Raw genomic sequence first — 25,584 nt, 5'->3', positions numbered from 1 at the left:
ATATTACATTTTTAAACACGTTTTTCTTACAATTTGTTATCTCTGGGTCGTCTCTGCACAATTTTAAAAAGACATTTCTGTGCATTTGTCTTGAAAGAAGCGAACAAATTTTTTTTAAAAAGAAGACCTACAGACTATAAAAATGAACTCCCCCCCCCCCCCAAAAAAGAAAAAAAAAAACAAGATGTGTTTGTGAAACACTGATGCCCCGTATGGCAGCTTATGGCAAAGGTTAAAGTTTGTCAAATGCAAGTCAAAATCCAGGCTAAAAGTACCCAAAGAAAGGTCTTGTCTCGAGGAATAGACCTGTAAAATTTGAAAGACCTAGCTCCAACTGTTCAAAAGTTATGGCCAAGGTTAAAGTTTTTTTAAAGTAGGTCAAACTCCTACGTCAAGGTCAAAGTGGTTGGTATCCAAAGGAAGGTGATGGCACAAGGATTACATATATGAAGTATGAAAGCCCTAGCACTAAGCATTCAAAAGTTATTGCCAAGGTTAAAGTTTTTCAAAAGTAGGTCAAACTCCTAGGTCAAGGTCAAAAGGTCAAAGTGTTTGGTATCCTGAGAAAAGATCTTGTCAAAAGGATTACATATGTGAAGTTTGAAAGTCCCAGCGCCAACCAATCAAAAGTTATGGCCAAGGTTGAAGTTTATCAAGAGTAGGTCAAACTCCTAGGTCAAGGTCAAAGAGGTTGATATCCAGGGTAAGGTCTTGTCACAAGGAATACACATGCGAAGTTTGAAACCCCAAGCACCATCTGTTCAAAAGTTATGGCCAAGGTTAAAGTTTTTCAAAAGTAGGTCAAACTCCAAGGTCAAAGTTGTTGGTATCCAAAGGAAGGCCTTGTCACAAAGAATACACATGTGAAGTTTGAAATCCCAAGCACCAACTGTTCAGAAGTTATGGCCAAGGTTAAAGTCTAATAAAATTTTGCAAAAGTGGGTCAAACTCCGAGGTCAAGGTCAAAGGGTCAAATATGATGGTACCCAAAGAAAGATCTTGTCACAAGGAATACGCAGGTGAAATATGAAAGTCATAGCTCCAACCAACCAAAAGTTATGGGCAAGGTTAAAGTTGACAACAGACAGACAGACAAACGGACAAACAGACAGACAGGACAAAAACAATATACCCCCGGGATCTTTCGATCCGGGGGCATAAAAATATACCAATGCGTAAATGTATTGCTTCTTTGTCATTTTAAATTCCAGTATGTTTGTGTAGCGATGATAGCTCGTAGTTTACGTTACAGTATACCAGTCCACCGCACTAAATAGTCGAGAAGTTTTGGTTCGATCCTCGCACTGAGCATTTTCTTTCTTTTTGTTTATACAACAATCAATAATTTTTCAAACCTACTAAACTTCATTTCATCTGTCATACTCTATTATCAGGTGTCTTTAAGTGAAGTGACACTGTGTTAAATGTGTCTGTTAATCAGCTGTTGGTGTTCAAAATAAATGTGAAAGATCTCTTATTCGTATACACAGATCTTCCTATACGAATGCACGGTATCTGATGTTTAATCTTTGAAATGCAGTATTTATTGTAAACAATCAATATGTTTTCAATATCATATCGGTTTTAGGCTGGAGTAAAATATGCCTTTGGGTTAATCTTGATACTTCAAAAACTTGCATTTTAAAAATGTTTGGTAAGTTTTCTCAGTTTCTCAGTTATCAATTAATAGTAATGATACCAAGAAACTGTAATATGATTATTATTTGTTAACATTTAATTGACGAATATCGAATATTTTTTAGATCATCAAAAGAGGGGAGGAGGAGAGAGGTAACCGTTATATACGCATTCAATACTGATATATCAGATAACTTTCATTGACAAGTTTTTTTGGGACGAAAATGAGTATTAAAAACGTTATTTATAACCTTATTTTTTTTTTCATAAAGGTATTTAAGACGGAAAATGTAGAGAAAATAGGCCTTTGCGGTAAAATACGGTAAAAGCAGCAACGATTGATATGAATTATTGACGTCATAAAACAATTTTACTCCTGACATAAAGATCGGAGAATGGAACATATAATTGCAATGAAAGAAAATGTTATTTTGTTCCGATGAATGCCGCATTTGAGCTTTAAAAATAACTGACTGCCAGTTCACATTTTGTAAACGTTTTTGCAATTTCACAATTGTTACCCTGTAAATGTATGCACGATTCTGTAAAATGATTAAATTGATCAATACTATCTTTACATTCCGGACCAGTCACTTCATACATAAAATATGATGAATTATCAAATGTCAACATCATTTTAAAAAAAAAGCGTAGTGTCATGCACGAGGAAAACAGCATTTAATCACAATCCTCCTTGAAATAATGAAAAAAAGAGAAAGAAATGGGACTTAATATTCAATAATGTCTGCCCGATAAGGAAATTTTCAATGGTTTTCCGAAAAATATTTCAACTGTACATCGTATTTCAACATGTCCCAGTAAAAAGCAAGCTAACACTTTTCATTTCATAAAAATATGCCTATTTTTTTAAATATATATTTTGAAAGCGACGAAGATAGAATTTAATTAGACCCAATCTGACTTGTGAAACCGAAGCTTAGACTTCACAAGACAACTAAGTGCCTAATCAATGACAATATTCTAAAAGATATTTTTTCAAGACTTTGATATTAATGACGTTTTAGCTTTCTTATAATAAACAGTAATTTGTAAATTTTAATTTTTTTCTTACAAAAAGAAAAACAAGTATTTTTATGTTTCTAATCCCTCCGAAGAATCTCAAGAACCGACCGATCGTTTTCCTAATCCAGCCGTAACATCCATAAAAAAAAGCACATTATGGGCAAATTTGCCACAAATTTGTAATAAGCAAGCAATTTTCATGACATCATATAATACGGATATCAATAATCATATTACATACAGGAAATGTCCTCTCTTATCTGAATAGTGACAAGCTCAAGAAGTAACTTGAAACCAAAAGTAAAGAATAAACGAATGAGATTTTCCATAATAAAGCACCTGTCAGAATTGGACCAGTATGTTTTAACTACTCATATTAAATCATTATGCCCCCCCCCCCCTTCGAGGGCATATTGCTTTGCTGCTGTCTGTCGATCGGTCTGTATGTCTGTCAGTCCACCAAGTTTCCGTTCATTTTTTTCACAGAGGTTGCACATACTGAAATGAAATTTGGTTTATAGATTTATCAAAAGAATATCTAGGTCAAATTCTGTTTTGGGTACGATCGAGCAATGTTTGACAGAATTATGCCCCTTGGACCTAGAAAATTTCCAATTATTGGGGGGGGGGGGGGCATAAGTGTTTCATAAATATTTTTTGTTTCTTATGCATTACATTTAAATATGCGAACCAAAATAGTAGTATAAGTATTTTGTAATTTTATACTTTGTAAAATTATAAATTGCTTTCAAAGAAAATTTTCTATAAAACATTTTTGCAATATTCAATTCTAATAATGATATGTCATGTTGATTTCAATGCACTTCCCATGGGATTTATTTAAGGTACCTGTCAATAAGTTATACCTTAATGTAAATGCAACAATAAGTTCGAATAAAAAATTGAAATTGAAAATCAATTTTCCAGGCACAGATAGTGATTTTTGTTATCAATGACCATCATACGTTTTATCTGATAAAATACATGGTAACAATGTCAATAATTATAAATTAATCTGAAATAGAACTACTTATCGTTTAAAAAAGTACATCGTTGATCCAAGAATTTAATATTTATAAATCGTCATTAAAAAAATCAATGACATCTTCAATACAAGATTTGTTTGTAATATCAAATGATCATGGAAATCTTTGTTAAACAAATATTTTAAGTACAGTTGCCACAAACATGCATCCCGAGATTCGTGAACATCTTAAAACTTAGTTTAATTGTAAACTGGCGTAAAACTGAGAAAATATCAAATTCTTAAAATATTAAGAAAATGAGTTTCTATGACGTTCAAAATTGTCCTTTTAAATTACACATATTCACTTCATAGAACACTTTTGGAAGTTCATGAAAAAATAGTTCATGCGGCCAAACTTAGTCGATTATTGATTCGCACATATATATACATAGATCTTCATTATTGGAAAAAAAGGCTTCCAGCAAGTGACAAAAAATACATTTTACCATATTAATTAAATAAAGGATTAAACTGGTATAAGAAACCCTCACATTTAAAAATGAATAAAATAGAAAGCATGCAATATAGTTTTTCATTCTTGTTCACAATACAACTTTAATTCTTGGATTTCTCTCAAACAGCACAAGAAACGGGTGTTTAAGTTTGGTTGTAATTACCTCCCTCCTCCACGTTTTCAAGGACGCAGGGTAAATTCAACCAGTTAATAACAATCTTTAAATTTTAATCTATGTGGGTTACCTTTTAAAGCTGATTAATGAAGAGTTAAATCTTCAAAATGATATTGAAAATACTGTATAGAAACATAGATGAAAATTTTATCTACATATGACCTTCCACATCTTTTAAAAATAATGTAGAATTAACTAATATGCCCGCCTCGCTAGTGTTATTTATTGTCTTGGCCGTGGGCATGCATCACTGAGGTGCGAGAGAACCCGGAAGTCGGCACTGATTATGAAATGGCACTTTGCGAAAGCAATCTGATATATTCCAAAACCCTCAAAACGATGCGGAACATGTATACCAAGAAATTAAGCTTTTTATTTCCTTGCTTAATTAATATTAAAAATTCATGCGTTTGTCTGACAAGACTGAAGCTACCGAAAATGAAACACAGTTCAGGAAAAATAAATACAAACTATAAGAACGAGTTGGGGTAGAGGACTTAGCGTGCGTATTTTTTTAATTATCTGTTGCGCTCAAAGTTTTTTTAAGTTAACATTTATGACAATATTTACAAGTTATTAAATATTCTGTTTCCTTCACTTATAGTCAGTGACGTCAAACATGATCTGTTAGTTATGCTGTAAAATCAAATATACGACGATTACAAGGGCAGAATTATGATTTAAAAAAGGGTCATTGTCAGCGCATAGTGAGGTGATTTGTGAAACAGTGAACGGAATCATTATTATTTTCACTATAGGGCACACCATCTTTACATCAATACATGTATATCTAATATTAGAAACCTGTTGGCTGAACTGCTTTAAGATAAATAAATGGTTCCCTATTCAAGGATTACAACCCCCTTGGCACGTAAAAGATTCTTTCTCTGGTTTTCGAAAAACAGGCTCACTTGGGGCTGCCAGAGGAACCCAAAAAACTTTCAAAACCGGACACTGAATGTTCATTTTTACCGCCGAAACATAGTGGAAATATTTTCAACTCGGCTTTAAAAAATAACAACCAGTCATCTGTAAAATTTTCTTATTTTTCAAGATACGGTGTCCATATTTCTTTTTCTGAATTAGTGCGTACAAAAGATTGTAAGGACCTCCATGAAAATGGTCAGACTAATTCCGGTGTGTATGAGATTTATCCCTATGGTACCGACTCCCGTCGTGTCAGAGTTTACTGTGATATGTAGACAATGGACATGGAAAGAATATAAGAATGGTTTTGGTGACCCGGAACAGGATATCTGGATCGGTAAATATAGATTGTATAAAAATCTATTACTTATCCTATTATATTTGATAAATGATCTTTGATGGACATAAAGATATGATTTCAATACTGTAAAATGTGTTCGGCAATATTCATTTAAAGTGTGTTATTTGCATCTGTAAATACAGATATAAACAACACATGGGAGAATGAGACAAAAGAGAAATAAAGGATATTTTACTACAGGACATGACTTGTGTTATATACTCTCTCATGATGATAACAATTAACCGAAAAGTATGCAAATTAAATATTAAAAAATGAATTATGTGGGCAAAGTCCTCTCAGGTTCAAGATGGGAACGAAGAAAACGAAGACCTCCCGTATGTAAATATTATGTTTATAAAATGCATCTATAAAACAATTATTGTTGGGTTCATTTCTTCTATAATACCTAATAATGCTAATTATGGCGTCCATAGTCTTCTCATTCTTGAATTTTGTGACATTTCTCGCTTAGCCGAGATGCATGAGAATCGTAATTTAAATAAAAAAACACGACTCGTAAATAGGCATACGCCATTTTCGAAATTACTATTTAAGATATCAGCACAAGGGTATACTCTTCGCATTCGTTACACCTGACTGCTTTATAGTCACGGGTATCGGCGTGGAATGGCGACCGGTGTTCGTGCTGGTTATCTTGCATTACCTTTGTTTACATTTTATTTTAGTTTAGTATATTAGTGTTTGTTTGTATACTGCACTGACCTGTGCAACTGTTGTAAGTGTCTTTGGTATCTTACTCTCCTGCATTAGAAGAAGCACACAGTTATTTTTGTCGCTACGAAGTGCTGTATAGCATACGTCCGTCTACACCGGTGACGATTGATTACACTTACCAATGACCAAGTGAGCGGCTCTATATACAGAGGCCCTCAGATATAGCGAGAGTACAATCGAATATGGCGGACACATTCTTTTTACGAGGCGTGTTCAGCTTTAAATTCTAGTCCTGTGTTAATTTACGATCACTAATTTCTGATAATAAAAAGAAAATAGACCACCTTTATAGTACATATCCATCTTACTTTCGTTTTCGTCCTCATAGACTACAACGAGCTCAATCGTCATATTCCCGACATGTGATCTCATTACTGATTGAACCAGCGGACATTATCGACATACAACGTGTTGTCATTGTTGATATTTCACATGCATATCTCTTTTTTGGAGGAAAAGAATTCAACTTTTAATAAAATCAGTCTATTTTCGTAATGTTTTATAGAAATAAACAAACTCGGATTTAGGAACTTCTGTGACGTCACTGTCTACACTTCGTACAGCCATTACGTAGGGACGGACCTTTCTGTATCCCTTTCACCAAAAAAATCCAAACTTTGGAGGATAAAAAATTGACATCCCTATAATTTCACCGTTTAATAAAGATAATTATTACTGGAAAATTTAAGGATTATTTATAGTACATGATCATACAAGAAAAGTATATGACTTTTTGTGACCTACTTTTGTGGACAAGAAGGTCAATTAAGTAGATGGAATATGTTTTTTGAAGAATTTGAAAAATTGTTGTAGTTTAATATAAATCTTTTCAAATTGTTAACATATATGTTGCAGATGTGGATTCTCAAAAACTCCGAGAACTTTTTGAAAACTTTAAGTGGCAATTTTTTTGCAAAAGCGGGTAACTTTTGACTATTCTATTTTTTATACAGCCATTCCTCACAATAAATTAAAAACTAGGGTTTTTTCATATCATAGAAAATTGCTTTTCCAACAATAAAGGAAATTTTTCTATTTGTGATTGGTCATCAACAAAATTACTTTGTTAGAAATCACTCTGATTCTACACACAAGTACTCTGAAATTGATATTAACAAGATGCTGGCGTTCCTCATTGACAACATACATACAGTCTTTGAAGACCATGTCTTCCAAAAACCTGCCGTATTTTCGATGGACACTAATCGTGCTCCTTTATCAGCCGACTTTTTTCATTCCTGTGAAGCAGAATTTACATTCAACAACTTCTACATGGACATTAGAAAACACTTGCTTTTGCCTTTAACTTAACACATATCTCGACTCGATATATCCCAATAAACTCGAAATTAGAGACACTCAGAGTCTGTAACATCTCTCTCATCATTTGATGGTTTACTGCCTATAGATGATAAGGGCCAACTAACAATTAAGTTGTATGACAAACGAGATGGCTTAAGCTTTTCCATCGTCAATTTCCCTTATTCATGTAGAATTTAGTAATATTCCGCTATCACCTGCATTTGGTTTTTACGTCTCCAAACATATTCGATGCACAAGATCATGCTCCAAAGATACGTTGATGTTACAGGGATTTCAACAACCGCTTTAAAGGTAGCATTTTGTAAATTCTATGGTCGTTATAATTACCTTGATAGCAATTAGAATCTATCAAGGGGGCGTATTTTGACTGATGTACTTCATACCAATTGTTAGGCCTTTGTTTTTATATTAAGTTTGACTACCGGATGTTTCGTTTACCTGATAAATACAAAAGGTGCACAGTGGGTGTGAGCGGTCATCAGGGGATGTTTACTCCACCCAGACACCTGATCCCACTTCTGCAATTTCCGGGGGTCCGTGTTTTATGCCATGATCACAGATTTGTACATTTGTTGAGATTGATCACTGTTTGTCATCACCTTTTTCATTGAAGAAACTTGCGGATGTTTTTTTTTTATCTCTGCCAGCATTGTTTATTTACTCTATCTAACCTATAACTGGCTATAAAGTATTTTTTAAACACTCTTCGTGAAGGGAAGGAACCTCTGATATTCTTTCACACTGTAACAAAATATCACTATCATTAAAAAAATTTAAAAAATAAATAACAGTATTTCTCTGTTTAAAATGTAGTGAACTGTAGTTTTCCCCCTGAAATTACGAGATATTTAACCTCACTAGATACGGCGCAAGTGTTAGTTTGGCAATCTCCTGTCTGTAGTTTTAGGTTCATATTTCAACTTCTGGTATGGTTCTGGACAGTTGTACTTAAAAGTGATTGATTTCATTACCATGCCCTTAGTGCGAGATGAGATATCTAGAATGGTGTCGTTAAATGAATTTGTAGCCATGAAGGTGAAGATATGATGCTTAGACAAGTCGTTCACTTTTGAACAGATTAAATACTCGGAAGAGTAAGGCTTTTAGAACTCTAGGGCCTGTGTCATTTGATCTTAGTCTCCTTCCCATCGCCTGTTATGTGATTGCTGAATCAGTGCTCTGGTAAAACGACTTGTGATGGAATATTCGAGTAAAGGTACTTCTAGACTGAGCACAATTAAATTTCAGTATTTGAATGCAAGTAAAAATGGGCTGGTTTTAAAAGACTGCCTTTTTTATTGTACTATTCTGACAATAATTATAAATACATATTTTAGAATCAAACAATAAACATGTTCTCTTGAAAGACTTGAAGGCTCCGCCCTCGGTAACGATCGCGCCATCCGACAAATTAGCAGAAATAGCTTAAGAATATAAACTGATTCTTAAATATGGTAAATTTATTCAAAATTAGCAAATGCATCACAGTGAACTTTTCAATCAATTTCGTTTATCTTGATACAGGAAATGACATAATTCATCAGTTAACAAAGGGAAAGAACTCCAAACTATATGTTTCCATCACACTAGCGAATGGTAGCAGACTATATGAGTTGTATGATCGCTTCTCCATTTCCGATGAAGCTGAGAAGTATCAACTCTTCCTGGCGGGACCTGCCAAGGGAACCTTGGGTAAGTGATGAGGAAAATGTTACATAGAAAGAAAAATAATGTCAAATTTGTCACATGAAAAGATGAATCTTACGTATATAACAGGTAGACAGAGCAACAAACGAGACAGAGAGATTGGAGGGGGGTTGGGCAATTATGTTACAGTTAAAAGAAATAAAATCTTATTTTAAACTTTGACATATGAATAGGACTATTTTTAATATTACATGTTTATCATTACATAAACACTTTCTGGCGGGAATTGCCGAGGGGAACCTTCGGTACTTGTCAGGGAAACTGTTACATATTGATAATGACAAATTTGTCAGATTAAAAGATAAAATCTTAGCAATAAGACTAGGTAGAGCAATAAAAGAGACAAAGATAGAGAATGGGATTGCCAAATTATATTACATTAAACAAATCTTAATTTAAAGATTAACATATTAATTAGCTTTTAAGTTTCAATATTTTTAATATACATGTAACATATATGTCATTGAACAGTTTGTTAGATACTTGCTCATAAAAGTGTGTTGATAACGGTATCAAAAATGAATGCATTTTACCATGTTATTTCAATTGGCATGTAACATCCATATTGAAAAAGCAATCCTGATTAACAGAGGTCTAATGAACAAACTTTAAAATGCCTTGACTTACTTATCATAAAAACTAATGAATCGGAAACACATCCCATCTCTCTTGTGTCGGTTGAATTGGCTAACAGTAAAATGTATGCGTCAACAAACAGTTTATAAGGGTCTTCACGGCGTACAGTCATTAACCTAGCAGACTTCCTTAATATTTATATTCAAGGCAGTTCATTAAGCCCCGGTTCTTCTTTATTCCTGCCCGTTCCATCTACACCTTCAAAGACCTACTATGATCATCTGTTATGCGCACAGGTTCAACGACTTAAGGTGACCATATTTTTTATGTACAACGACTGTCTGTTGTACATGGACTTATGGTACAGTGTAAATATCTGTTATACTACGCAACCATCCATTTGTTGTACGACTTAAAGACGTTCGATTCTGTAAATGTTAAGTTCATCGCACAACTCCAACTGCCGTAAATTGGGGCAGTAAGTTGTAATCAAGTAATGCGCAATAAATGTTTCGTTAATATGATATAGATAAAAGAATTGATTTCTTTGATCTGGTAATGAATATAAATAATGTAATTCCTGTTATTTTCCCGCAAAAATCGTTTTTGTGTACTCGCGGGAAACTTTTACGACTTATCGTAAGTGTCGTATGCTCAGATGACAGCAACAGTGTAAACAACGGAGATGGTATTTACATCGGAGAAGCGTAGAAAGAGAGATGAAAAAAAGATTTCCTCCACAAAAAGAAGATGGGAAAGGGCAAAACAAGGGGAGATGGTGCAGAGTGACCACAATTATTCAATGACGTATGATTTATATCCTTCGGGGACTCATTTCGGTGGTAATAATTAAAGCAATCACTGACAACAATTTCTTAATGAGCGCAAATTAAATATAAAATGAATGATTTTACTTTAAATTTTCCAAAATTTATTAAAACTTAACCAAAAGTTTGGACGAATAAATTACAATGAATATTTTCTTCCACAATAAGTCGCCCGCGTAGCGCAGTCTTTAGAGCGTCTGCTCTAGAATCGCGAAGTAAGGAGTTGATCCTTACGTCGCTGGTTCGAATCCCACTGTGGGATGTGGAGACTGGTCCTTCGGATGAGACCGTATAAACCGAGGCCCCGTGTCGCAATAGGTGCTGGCACGAAAAAGACCCCTCCGCAGTACAGTTAAGGCAACATTTTCTATAAAAAGGCACCAAAAACGAGACACTTAAAGTTCAACCGTCTTATTTTTTAGCATGAAACTCTATCTGAAATATCTTAATGACTTTATCAAGAGTTTGTCCATGGCTTTTAACATCGGTATTTTTTGTCATCATGTGACCCTCTACAGTCACGTGAGCTCCGATTTTAGGTCAAAATATGAAATGTCAAATTTAACCAAAAAGTGCAAGGGCAAGGCAAACAATATTTGAACTGCACAATGTTTCATTGTGTCCATTAGTATCTATTCTATCGTAAAACTGATGCTCATTCAGTCAGATTTCTGAGATATTTAAGTTATTCATTGAAAACAGACACCAGTATTCAAACATAGGGTATTTTCATCATTTAATCGGAAATGTTAAATTGCCTAATGAATTACAAAGAAATGAGCATCACTTTTTAAAAATTATACAGTAAAGTAAAGAATTTAAAATAAAAACCTACCTCTTGGATTGTCGCCTTGCCCTTGCACTTTTTGATTAAAAATTGAAATCTTAACACATTCATTCTAAATATAGTTTTCAAACGCATCATTGACCCAGCATGGGAGATAACTCTGTGGTACTTAATAGAGTGTGTGTACCTCGCAAATTTTGAACAGATAATACTTACGGACTGTGCTGGGCTTTATTTCATTAAATCAAATCGGTATGCATAAAAAAATCCTTGACTTTACTTTATTTTGTATATCTTCGTTCTTTTATACTCTACAAAAGACGTATTTGACACCTACCGCATTTCCTCCGTTCGTCAACAATAGGCCTAAAATTTGCCGCAACATATATCATGTAAATCAATTGGAAAATACCTATGGTGAAAAAATATTGAAAGATGCAATCATTTGTAATAAAAAATAGACAGCCGCTATCAATGATAAAATATTTATTCTCCCCCAGCAGACACATAGAAAAAATATCTCCGACAGAACTTAGTTTTTTGTTTTTCTTTTTTTTTTTTTTTTTTTTTTTTTTTACATATGTGATTATTTTAGTTATCAAATCTTCAACTGTTTAGGGATTCTAGACTACGTTAAAAGTTTTAAGAACAGGAGGAAGGGATTGGGGAGCTTATTCCTGTATTTAATTACCTGTTTTCCGCCGAAATATGGCTGAAATATTGCCGACTCGGCGTAAAACAATAACAATCAATCAATCCTTTCTACAGATCTACCCCCCCCCCCCCACCCCATCACCAGTTTGCCTCTGGCTCCTTTGATACCATATACCTTACTTGCACGTAAAAACAAATTATTAAACAGTGTTTACATCAGGTTTTACTTATTTGGGCATTGTAGCACAAATCACATTGGAGGAGGGGGGGGGGGCTTTAGTCTCATTTTTTGAGTTATTATCGATCCATGCGCAAACAAGATAATCATAGTAAAACTTTGTAATCAAGAAACATATACTCTGTTAAAGAACAGGTGAACACAATATACATGCAGAAATTTAGATCTTGTTGGTACCCAAAAACACAGATAGGCGCGTAGCCAGAGTGGAAGTGAAATGTATGCAGAGAACGGCTGGGGTCCGCTTTGAGACCCCCAGTTGGTCCAGGGCGAAGCCCTGATGAGAACCCATGGGCGAAGTCCCTGGAAGCTCATGGGTTTTATAAAATATTTCATTCAAAATCATGCCATTTCGATTTTCTTTAGAAAATACAAGACATAGTACTTAATATTGCTTTTAACACAGTTAAATACTTCCGTGCAAATTTATTGTACATGTAGAGGCTGAATATTTTTTAAAATGATATATTGGGATCATCTACTCTTTTTTAACTTTCAGCAACAAATATAATTAATTTCAATTATTAACAAAAATAATGTTATATTTCAAATCATATTCTAGTGGATCACAGCATTCAACGGTTGATATTTTCTCAAAGATCTTTAAAAAAAAAATTATCAATGTATTGTAGAAGAATTACAAATCAATAAATGTTTTATTTGGTTGTGGCAATGATTTAATAAAACATTACAATTTTTTTATAAAGACATGGTAATATAAAATTTGAATTTGAATCGAAACAGTATGAGATAAAATAATTTGAAACACAAATATTTGCTGGATGGTATTAATATTTTTTCTCTTCTCACAAATCTCTCCCTTCCCTCCCTTCCCCCCCCCCCATCCCATTTTTGTTAATTTGAAAACGATGTGTACACATCTGCGTGTAGGCAGCTACGCGCCTGTCAGAATATATTCAAGTAAAGATATTCAAATCTTAACAGCCTTCAAACTTTCACACCATTGTACTGTTAAAAATTCAAAGTATTATTTATCTAGAAAATTTATTTAATTAAAAACAGCTTTTCAAATTCAAAGGCAGGCTGTGAAGGGATTTCTGAGCAGGTGCAAAAAATAGTCCACAGTTCAAACAGTTCTTCTGGATGAAATCAATTCTGAAAACAAAATGAAATACCATTATGGAAAGTTCATTGGTGTTTTAAAAAAGTGATACTCAAAACAATGCATTGAGTAACATGGAAAGCATACACATGACTCTACTGTTTTTATTATCAAAACATTTCAATAATCTTGCTAGGAATATGTATGATTTATAGCTTATATGGAGCATACCTTTTTATTTTATTGGTGGAAACACTTGCTGCCTGAATGAATTGTTCAAATTGTTTGGGAGTAGCTACAACACAATATATATGTAATGAGTGAATAACATAATGATTACTATTGTAGAATGAAATGACATTGCATTGTAAAAATAAACCATGCTATACTATATTTTCTGAAATTCATAAAATAAATGGAAATAAACTTTTGATACAAAAATTTTCTGGGAAATTGAAACCTATGACATTTGCAAAAGTAGAATTGGTAGCTATACTTAATTTAAGTAAAACAAAAAAATCAATATACTAGAGATAACATTTAATTCTTTCACCTATACAACATTAAAAAAAAATTTAACACTGGCATGCTATAAAATTAATGTGAAATGCTTTAGTGTGATCATACCCAGTGGAGAAATTGATGCATCTATTTTGATAGTTCTAGCTGATGTAAATGCCAATTTTCACCAGTTCTGTGACAGCTACAATGACAAAAGAATTATACATATAAACAGTACATAAATACATATAAGATTGACTCAATGTACATGTAGTCAGACAAATGAAAATTCAAACATTTTATCTTCTACAAATTTACAGCCTAGTGATACAGATAGTAAAAGTTCTATGATGAATTTAAAATATGAAGCAATGGTAAAAACTGAAATCTTAAAATTCACATATTTTTGATTGCCACAGGTATAAATAAAAATTTGTAGGGTCTTATACTCTTGTATGTACAGTGCACATACATTGTGTACTCTGTGCAGTTTGACTTCACAAATACATTGTAAGTGTGACTGCATCTAAATTATACTATTTGATATCATGACGTGCCAAAGGACAACATCATTGCATGTTTAAAAGTGTGCAACTTTCATAATGTGTGTGTTTTTGTGTATGTGTGTGTGTGTTTGGGGGGGGGGGGGGGGCATACACACAAGGCACTGCACTGCAGTTTGTGACGGACTGTAACAATACATCTTATTGTACATGTTCATGGTTATTTGACATCAATGTAATGAATAGTATGTCTACATGTTAATACCTATGCACATACACACCTTAATGAACGAAAGGGACCTAGGGAGGTAGTGCGGATCGTCTCAGTTTTCCATGATTTCCCGAAATAACGTCATCATCTTCTCATCAAAAAGATAAACAAGGCCCAGGTCTCTTATTTTATCCCTATTCTCTTTAAAGATTGCCTGATTGTTGCATTTTTTCCACTGTATATCTAAGCTGCTGTTGCCACGTTTTTAGATGTAAACAACATTCCGTGTCGCCGAGTGCAAGCGCTTGGCTGAAGCCGAATGCAGCCAAACGACACAATAAAAAGAGAATTATTTCGAAGACGTGTTGTTACTATATAAGAGAAAATCACTAATGTTTATTTATGTAAACCTGAAAATACAGGCATTCATTACAAATTCTCGCAATCATCATTAAATAGCTTTTGGGAGCTCTATTTCCTTATATAGATCTATCAAGGCGGAGCAACTGTCATGACGTCAAACCTCATTATGACCTCATTACCATATTATCTTCATGTGTAGCCTTAACTGTACTGCGTCACTGCTTAATGGCCGCAAGTGCCGAGTATAGGACAAAACTTGTAGCTTTCCACCGGCCAGTGGTGGCGTCTCCATATGAGTGAAAAATTCTCGAGAGGGACGTTAAACAACATACAGTCAATCAATCTTCCACAATATTTTTGGGTATATATATATATTGTGGGAAAAATATATATTGTAAATGATTTGTCCAAACTTTATTTAATACCCAGGAGCACAGAAGAAGATTTTCAAAGAAATAATGCACTTTCACTAATAGATCTATATAGCCCCACCCTGGGGCCAGAACCCCTGACCCAGGGGCCATGAATTTCACAATTTTTGAAGAGGCACTCTTGCTCATCATAACTGTGTACTTAGTTACTTTATTTAATACCCAGGAGCAGAGAAGAAGATTTTCAAAGAATTAATGCATTTTCACTATATAATCAATAGAGCCCCGCCCTAACACCAGAACCCCTGACCCTGGGGCCATGAATTTCACAATTTTGGAAGAGGCACTCTTGCTCTTCATAACTATGTACTTAGTTACTTTATTTAATACCCAGGAGCAGAGAAGAAGATTTTCAAAGAAATAATGCACTTTCACTATATGATCTATATAGCCCCACCCTGGGGCGCGAACCCCTGACCCAGGGGCCATGAATTTCACAATTTTGGTAGAGGGCTCACTGCTTATTACAATGATGCCAACAGTTTGACTGCTTGATGTCCTGGAGTAAAGAAGAAGATTTTAAAAGATTGCATTATTTTTGGTGGTTTTAGCCCCACCCCTCAGGCCCCAGGGGGGCAGGGACCATGAAATTCACAATTTTTGTTCCCCTTCACCCATAGATGCTATATGCCAAATTTGGTTGAAATTGGTTAAGCGGTTTCAGAGAAGAAGCTAAAAATGTTCAAATGTTAACGCACAACGCACGCCGACGGACGAGAACGGATAGCAATAGGTCACCTGAGTGACTCAGGTGACCTAAAAATTTAACTTTTGTGATTACTTTTGAATGACATATCATAGGGCGTGCATGTTTGACACAATATGCCATAAATAATGGCATCCCATCCACTAAGACACCAAAAGCAGGGAACCACAATTCTTTTAATTTGCTTGTTAGTCATATTGATTTGGAAACATCCTCATATAGTGCAGATTGATTTTTTTTTAAATCATGACCTCCGATGGTAGGGTCGGGCCACAATAAGGGATCAAAGTTTTATATAGGAATAAAAGGATTCTTCTTATCAAGAACAACAAGACCATGAATAGACAATTAAATATGGAAACATTCTCAAGTAGTGTAGATTCAAGTTTGTACAAATCATGACCCCATGGATTAGGGAGGGGCCATTTTTTCCTGTCCCTATTTGCCATACACATGAAAATGCAAATGAAACCATTTTGCACATCCACAAAAAAAAACTAATCATCTTCCAAATGATTAGGCTAATGCATAAAATATAAGGAAAGTTCTTGGAACAAGGGTGTTTTAATATTTAAATTTTTTACCCTTAGGGTGTAAATAAAAATTCCGAAACCATATTGCACATCCACAGGACACCATCCAACCATCTCCCAAAAGATGATTAGGCTACTTTGTAAAATATAAGAGGAGTTCAGGGAACCAGGGGTCTTTTGCAATAAAACGTCATTTTTCTACCCCTAGGGTGAAAATGAAAATTCCGAAACCTTACTGCACATCTACAGTTTTGCAAGTCTTTGCATGCTCGAGATTCATGACTGGGTTTTCTTCCATATCCATGAGGATAGAATCAATGTCTCTCTTGATGTTTCCTAACTTGAATACATGCCTGTTAACGTGTTCCTCGAACTGTTCCATGCCACCTGAAGTAAGATTGCCTTAATGCCGGAACATCTACCATCATGAGTCTGTGTCCAAGAAGAGGATGTTTTACTGTGCTGTTATGCTTTATTCACAGACCTCTCGTAAAAGGGTTAAAAAACTACAAATAAATGACACACATTTAGACACAATCAATACAGAAGTTTAACAATCAAATATTGTACTGACAATAAGACTTGTTATTAGCTGTAATTATCAATTATTAACAGGCTTTATGAAGAAAATGACACAGTACCGATATGATATGTAAATATATAAAAATGACCTAAATTGTCCGCCATATTTAAGTGAACCAGTTACAAAAAAGCAGATAAAAAATGCAGAATTATGCAAAATATAAACAATGTTTACCAATGACATTTAGCTACATGATATTTAAACGTTTATAAATCAATTTATGATCACAAATTAAATAAAGCAATAAAACTTACTCCATGTGAGGACAAGACAAGCAAACTATCCGTAAAAACGTTGTATTGTTGAATTGGGCGGAAACAATCAATTAAAAATAAAATCAAAACAGGGGACGGATAATTCCGGACACTACAGTTGAGGCACTAATACTTTTTCCCATACTGTATTTCATGAAGGCAGGAAGTTGATCTGGAAATCCATTTTCTCTCGCACTTCTGACACAGGCAAGATTTCTGCTGTTCTGTGAAAAAAATATGATCAATTGATAGGCAGAAAGTACAATAAAAACAAAATAATATTTAAATAGGAACAACTTGCTTACTAAACAGAAATAAAATGTTTAAATTTAAGTATTTTGCATGCTTCCATAACAGTCATATAAAGGACAAGGTATGGTAACGGCAGAAACTGGTCCCTTATTTGATGTAGAAATCAGAACACAGTTTATTTTGATAGTTTGTAGTTAGGAACTTAAAATTATGGTTTTGAACTGAATTTGTCACAGATGAGAGATGATCATCCATTTTGTAAAATCTTTTCTGCAATGGGCTTTTCTCTGGAAAACTATGATCCAAAGTCTTAATTGAGATTGGTAAGATTTCAAACTGCATTGCAAAGTCCATATGCATGCTGTTATACATACTGTACAAATATGACATCAAATCATCAATACCCTTGCTTTGTACTAGTACTGATCTACCATCAAAGGCAGACATGCCATCACTGTCATGTGAATTGGAGTCAACAAAGTAATATTCATTGCTTGACACTTTGTATATACGCGAACATATAGCTCCTATCATTATCAGCAAATATCTAGAAACCTGAAATGCCTCTTCTAAAGCTTGATGCAATGGTTTCACTTGACCGTTTTGTTCTTCAGAGACAAGTAATCCCCACATGGTTTCAAATTTCTCAATGACGATGATTTTCTCCTAAAGTTAAGTTACTTGGCAACTCATCAAATTTAAGTAGTTTGTTAAGAAACATTTGTCTTTGCAGCAAATTCTTGACCAACATAATATAAACCTGATCTCCTGCTATTAAAGTGTTATCAATAAATTCAGTTGAGAATGAAAATCCTTCATAACTTTTAATCAGCATAGTAAGAGCATTGCAGGTACACTGACTTCCTCTTGAAAAAAGATGAAAACCTTGCATCTCCTTGACGAAATGACCCAAATACTAATTTTGTATTGCATACCTGGTTGATTTCATGAATGAGTGATTTACTTTCTTCAGCCTTTACACCACAATTGTGTAATACAGTTTTAGTGATTAAGGCATTGTTTGTAAAAAATTTTCAACATTGTTTTGTAAATTCTCTTCAACAGATTTATTGAGCAGATCTTTTTCACATAGTTCATTGAGCAGATTTGTTTCACAAGTTTCTTTGGTTTTTCCTGTTTTTTTCTTGTATCCTGAGGGCAGGCTCCTCAGGGTCAACATTGGTTTTACTGTTTTTAACGAGGTCAGTCTCCTCAGTCATTCTAATGTCAGACATTGTTTTACTGTTTTTCTTGAGGCCAGTCTCCTCAGTCTTGTCAGTCCGTATCTCTTTCCTGGCACCACTCATCCTCCAATACTTTCTTCTAGGCATCTACAAAGGATAAAGTTAATAATGAATATTGATACTACGGATGTACAGTCAGGGCTTGTTAATACAAACACTTATTATCATCTGGGTTTATGAAGCATTAGGAATACCAAAATTTACCCCAAATTACTTGTAGATATAAAGGTTCTGTTCCCCACATATCTCATCAGGAAGGTGAAGTATCCTGATTACCATGGCACAACTGTATATCTTTCTATATATTAGAAAAGGGAGGAAAGAAAGGGGGAAAGAACTTCTTTTCTTTCAATTTCTGTACAATCTTAAAATTTCCAACCCATTATTAAAATGACCAATCAGGTAAATAGAGTGATCAGTTGACATATCATCAACATAGGCCTAATTAATATTTTATGAAAAAACAAATGATAGGCAGTATTAGAAACAAGGTCATTGTATAAACCAAAATAGAATAGGAAATTGTCTATTTAAAACCAGGTTTTTGATACTTGCATTGCTAGTCTCTGAGCGTGACATCTTACAATATTGCCCAGAGAATTCCTATCTCATTTTTTTTCTTTTTAAGAAATGGGCACATCGTTCTGTAACAATTGATTCTCTATAAGAAAAACCGAAATGTTCCATTCAAATGAAAATTTTACCATTTCAATGCACATCACTGTTACATGCATAATTGTTGCCATATGACTGCTGACCTTGATTAAATGAACTTATAATTTTGAAAAAGTCTTCTATCTGTTAAATACATAAGGATCAACGCTGTGATGAATATTCATGAAGATAATATGTAACACGGGCTTCCAATCAATTTTAACCTTTTATCAGAACTCCTACTATCAATTGGATCTATTACAGTACCAATCAAACTCAAAATGCATGCGTTTCCTTTCATCCAGAGGCTGTATATGTAAAAAGAATATATGAAATTTCTTCAATAAACCCATACATCATCTAAATCACTGGCCAAAAAATGTATACATGTATGCATGATCAATGTAATTTGAATCTTGTGCAATTAACCAAAAATATCTGTTTTCCTCTATCAATAGGCTTTCTTGTATATAAACTTAAATAGGAAAACTTGCAAGTTAAACATTACTTGATGTTGTATTATAAAAGTGCAAGGGGACAAATAACCCAACTATACATGTTGGCAAAGTGAAACACACTGATACTACACAGTGCCCTCTATTTTAGATGCAAAATCTAATAAAACTTCCTATTCGCTAGAGCTTACCTTTCAAAATAAAAAAAATAAGCAATTTAAAGTAAACGGTGTTAAATATTTCTTTGAACTAATGATACAAAATTTTAAAAGAAATTAAATGTATGATTTTCACTTAATACTGTTCATTTAAAAATTCTATGCAGCGCATAATCATATAAGAAGAACAAATTTGTAAAAGTAGATAAATAAATAAATCCTCCCGAGTACTAAGTATACTTAATATCAATTCTTCTTCTCCATTAAATCTCCAAAAATACTGTGACCTGTAAAATATTCCTTTTCTGTGCCACTGCAATATTTGGCTAATCAGAGAAAAAAAGAACAATAACAAATCATTTCTAATTTCCTTCGAGCTCTGAAAATTTGCAATTTAATAACTGAAAATACTTAAGAAAATGTCACTCAATTCACAAAATAATGTGTATCTATCAATGCAATTTTCTTATGATTTCCATTTCAAGCTTTATTCGAGACGTATTCAAATAAATAATAATTTAATAGGTTTACTGTTCCTGACAGGGATAGACCTCCTTAACACATGCAGAATCTTCTTTAACTTTTAATTGCAAAAAGATGAGCAGACTCTGAAGCACAGGTGTGTATATAAAGCTTTGCTAATGATGGAAATATCTGCACATTTAAAAAAAAATCACCACCAAGATGTCTGTGAGCGAATGCTCACTTATAATACCTCCGCTCTGATGTGAATAAGCCCTCTCATGTTAGAATTTGTACAAAAATGAATCCCACGTGACCATATGACATGCCTCAACAAAGAGTGTGCTAAAAGAATCAGGGGCAGTAAGACCCTAAATATGGCCCAAACCATTTTGGACAAATTGTTATAAATATTAAAAGAATTATTATTGAATCACACCTTTTCAGACATATTTTGATGAAAAAAACACTTTTACGACATTTTGGGGTCAAAAATACAAAAATAACACAATTTTCACTGATTTCTGGAAATTTTTAATAATTTTTTGTCTGTAAATTTAATCAAAGAAATAAATGATGGATTTTTAATACAAATACAACAGAAATGATCTTAAACATGTGAATAGTAACTATTTTTTAGCTAAAAGTGGTAAAAAAAAAACTGAATTTTAATGTAAAACAGTTGTTTTTATGTTCAAAATCAGAGATACCTGGGAACTTAACATGTCTTTAAATGGACTCCACTTACAATATGTACTTTATGGTAAACATATTTTAAATAAAATCCTTTTAACTCTATCAAAAACTATAAATGAGAAAAAACCCTTTATATTATTTTGAATTCACAGAAAAATGTTAATTTTTCAAAGACAAGTACTATTTTATGTATTTAACATAAAAAGACATTGAATGCACAAAGTGAACAAACAAGAAATGTATTCAACTAACATTTTTAATAACAATTCATTAAACTTGACAAAAATAACAATAAGGGATTTCAGTTTGCATAAACAAATTCCAGAACTCCCATCACCCACCTATACTATTACCAAAAAGATCATAGAAGTTAAACATCACACCACTCATGCCTTATATACTACATTTACTCATAATAAGATAATGTTTATCATCCTCACAATGTCATAGAAATGAATTAAGCATCAAAGAATTAGTTATACTAGTACATATTTGTCTGGAAAGGTTTTGTAATTACATTGTACTACAAAAAATAACAAGTACTTGTATATAGTCATGTTAAATTAACAAAGTTCAATATGCGAATCAACACATTGCATAATAAACTATAATAGTTACTATTATCTGAGAAACATTTTGTGATGCATTATGCATTTTACATCAGTATATTAATTTTGATAACAATCATTCATGAAGTATAATCATATGATAATAACAAATCATTTCATTTGTCAAGGTACATAATTAATCTTTCAATATTTACAACTGAACTTATTAAACTCATGAAATGAATCTATCATTGAATGTTATTTGGATGTACAATGTACTATTTTTTAATTTCTCAATTATATAACAGATGTTAAGAAATCACAATTTAAAAATTAAAAAAAAATCATAGATACATAAAAATCCCTATTTACAATTAATAAATAACAATATATACACAGCCTTCCACTATATTGTTGAAAACAATAATGGGAGTCTGGTGCAGTGGATATCATAACCTGCAGAATGTTCACTCTCAATAAACCAATGTCGCAATTCATGTCACTCTTCCGTTGCACTCATTTCACTTTCTGATGAGCCATCCATTACTGCAGGAAGCACAGCTGCATCCTCAAAGTAGTCAGCCCAGTCTTGAGTAGGTCTAAATGCAAAGTTTGTGTGTCTTTCATAGCCAAGAAACCACAATACTGAGGCCACATGGGCACATGCCCCGACAACTCTGGCTCCAGCACGACACTGACAATACCAACCAGTAACAGCTCCCTCTGAGTGCTCTATCCAAAGAAGGCATTGTTTACCTGAAATATGTCGACTCTGGATCCTTATCTGCAGAACATCAGGAATATCAGCATTTACCATGATGACGTAATCACCTTCTTCATCCATGTGCTGAGCAGTGTACCCCTTAGCCAGCTTTAACTGGTAAACACCAATAGTCAAATTACACAGATCCTCCTCTGAGAGACGTGGAAAGTCCAACGAATCAGCAGCATTGATTGGGGTCCATGACTTGACTCTTCTGTGTAGTCCTTCAGATTCCACTCTCTCCTGAAGCTTGTTTGTCTGAGATGCTAAGTACTATATAAGAGATTTTTTTTTTTACTTCAGATTCCAATTTTATCACATATGAGCTATTGATACATGCATAAATTAATAAACAAATAAAAACGTTTTTGAAATTTGGCCATGAGTGTAATGAAACATTCAATATAAGACATATGTACAGTAGTTTATACTGGCATAGCTAAAACACATGAACATAAAAATACATGAACAATGAATTTTTCCACAGCCCCTGCTTGTTGCTGCATGATCAAGAAAACATATATAATGAATTAGAACAAAACCTTTGGAGAATGATTTTATTGAGTAAAATATTGGATTGATTGATTGATTGTATATTGTTTTACGTCCCATTCGAGAATTTTTCACTCGGAGACGTCACCATATACCGGTGAAGGGCTTCAAATTTTGACCTTTACTCGGCACTCAGGGCCATTGAGCAGTGAGGGATCTTTATCGTGCCAACGCCTGCCGTGACACGGGGCCTCCGTTTTTAAGGTCTCATCCGAGAGACCCGCAACTTTCACTTCAAAGTGCCGAGCGCATGGCGATGGAACAGTTGCTACCTATTTTTTATCGACTTAGGTCTGTCGCGGCCGAGATTCGAACTCACGACCTCCCGATCACGAAGCGAGCGCTCTACCGACTGAGCTACCGTGAACGGTAAAATAATGGACAGTTAAAATGAATATAATAAAAATTAATTGACACAGTATTTCTTATAATTTAATAGAGATTTTAAATTAATAATTACAATGTAGATATTAATAAATTCACAAAGAAGGAATGAAACAAATACTGGCATGTCCTTACCTTCATTTTAGCGGCTAAAATCACATCATTTTCTGGGTTTCCAGCATTTAAGTGTTGTCTGTACTTATTACAGAGAGCTGCAACCAAGCAAACATAATCCCTGATGAAGGGTATCTGGGTATTTGGGACAACATTTTGCAAAAACGTCCACTGTTTCAGTCGTCCATTCACCGACTCAACAATCCAATGGATTTTGGTGACCAGTCTTGAAGTATTTGCCTGCAAAACATTAAAAAAATATATATACATTGTAAACTGGGGTACAAAAAAATGTAATTACTCTTAATTAAGTGTTTACATTGTGAGCATGTCATATTACTGACTTTTATTATTAATATACACTATAACTGTATAAGATTGAAATATAAATAAATTATTATAAGCTTCTTAAAAGAATATAAATGCTATATATTAAAGTTTCCATTTCTGTTTTCTTTTAATTTTGATTAAAAAAGAGTTTTAAATTGTAGTATTATGTGTGTGTGCATTTTTATACCTCATCTGTTGTGTGTTGTTTCTGGCTTTTTGGAAGAAAGGCAGGCATCTGGCATCTGATTCCCAAGCTGTCAAGGAAATTGATTGAGTCTCTGAAGCCACGGTCAACTACGAGGACATCCTCCTGATGCAGCCAATCTTTGATGTTCTCCATGTTGGACTGAATGTTGTGCTTCAGGATGCTCGCATCGTTGTTTTTCTGGTCTGCAAAATATGGTCCGAGGACCGATATTATGTAGCCGGTCGTACATTGTAGACACTTTAACCATTGGCTTGACTAGAGGTCGGTTTTTGTGCTGGCTGTATGACCTGCGCTGGAACCTGAAGTTGCTTCTTTTCTGGATAAAAATGTAGGTTCCATCCACGACTAAAATAGCTGGATTGTGTAGATCACTGCCAAACAGCTCCTTAGCAAGTGGTGTTGTGTGCTCCTGGATAATCTCTTCCCTTGAGATATGGTCAAATCCCACATATTTAGGAGTAAAAGTCTGAGAAAATTCTCTCCTGGCTGTTGTTATTGCCCGTCTGACACCACATTTTTCAATGTTGAAGAGTGTTGATAGCATTCGATGGGAAAAACCAGTCCTTAGTTTCACCAGTAGAAGAGCAATACAGGCTCTGATGCTGCGATTCTTCGTAGCTCTAATCAATTGCACATGCGACACTACATCGTCAAAATCTGCTCTGGAAATTCCTGTTAAATTCACATAATCTGCGTCAGAAAGGCCATTGCTACTGTCAAAGTCTAATCTGTTTTTCGTATTTCTAATTGCTGCTGCTCTTATTGTCGAAATCAAAGAAAAAATGTCTGTTTTGTTGAAGTAGGTGGTGTCATGTACCGACCTGGAGCCAGAAGACGAGTTCTCCAGACATCTGATAGCATCATCTTTCAGAGAAAAGTCTGGTGCTAAGTGGGATCGGCAGCACCGTGCACCCGACAGCAGAAGGTGTCCTGATAAAATGAATATATGATGCCGTCTCTCTGCAGACAGGGTGAGGAGCCTTGATGTCCTCTTCTTACATATGACACAGGATGAGTGACTTTTTCCTGATGAAACTATGGGCAATGGAATAATGTTCGGACTTTTGGCATTTGATTTCTGAGACTTTGCCGGTAAAAAGAAAGAAACAAGCAAGTGATTTTGAAAAATATTTTTTGAGTAATATCAAAATTATCATTTTCAATGTAATTAAGATTTTAGTA

General features: G+C 34.0%; 1 protein-coding gene and 1 long non-coding RNA gene across 2 annotated transcripts; both read right to left on the bottom strand.

Annotated features, from left to right (window-relative positions):
- Positions 1–13,382: 13,382 nt before the first annotated feature.
- LOC133180523 (uncharacterized) lies at positions 13,383–14,202 on the bottom strand. Its single transcript, XR_009720348.1, has 3 exons — positions 14,125–14,202; positions 13,729–13,792; positions 13,383–13,550 (listed from the first exon to the last, which is right to left on the bottom strand). It is a non-coding gene; the product is annotated as an uncharacterized LOC133180523 (long non-coding RNA).
- Positions 14,203–21,165: 6,963 nt separating this feature from the next.
- LOC133180371 (uncharacterized) lies at positions 21,166–25,266 on the bottom strand. Its single transcript, XM_061314914.1, has 5 exons — positions 25,224–25,266; positions 24,647–25,074; positions 24,382–24,552; positions 23,886–24,104; positions 21,166–23,087 (listed from the first exon to the last, which is right to left on the bottom strand). The coding sequence occupies exons 1-5, from the start codon at positions 25,264–25,266 to the stop codon at positions 22,551–22,553; spliced, it is 1,398 nt and encodes a 465-aa protein (XP_061170898.1). The 3' UTR covers positions 21,166–22,550.
- Between the last annotated feature and the right edge of the window lie 318 nt (positions 25,267–25,584).

The sequence above is a fragment of the Saccostrea echinata genome, unplaced genomic scaffold (genome assembly GCF_033153115.1).
Source record: "Saccostrea echinata isolate AGI-Se365-2 ecotype Australia unplaced genomic scaffold, CSIRO_AGI_Sech_v1 ptg000006l, whole genome shotgun sequence".
NCBI classification, from domain to species: domain Eukaryota; kingdom Metazoa; phylum Mollusca; class Bivalvia; order Ostreida; family Ostreidae; genus Saccostrea; species Saccostrea echinata.
Note: the sequence above shows the minus strand (reverse complement) of the source record. Positions and strands in the feature narration are given on the sequence as shown.

Coding starts and splice junctions, on each gene's coding strand:
- LOC133180371 (XM_061314914.1), bottom strand. CDS start 25,266: ATGATGCTATCAGATGTCTGGAGAACTCGTCTTCTGGCTCCAG. Junction 25,075..25,223: donor AACTCGTCTTCTGGCTCCAG/GTCGGTACATGA, acceptor TGAATTTAACAG/GAATTTCCAGAGCAGATTTT. Junction 24,553..24,646: donor GACCTCTAGTCAAGCCAATG/GTTAAAGTGTCT, acceptor AGCATCCTGAAG/CACAACATTCAGTCCAACAT.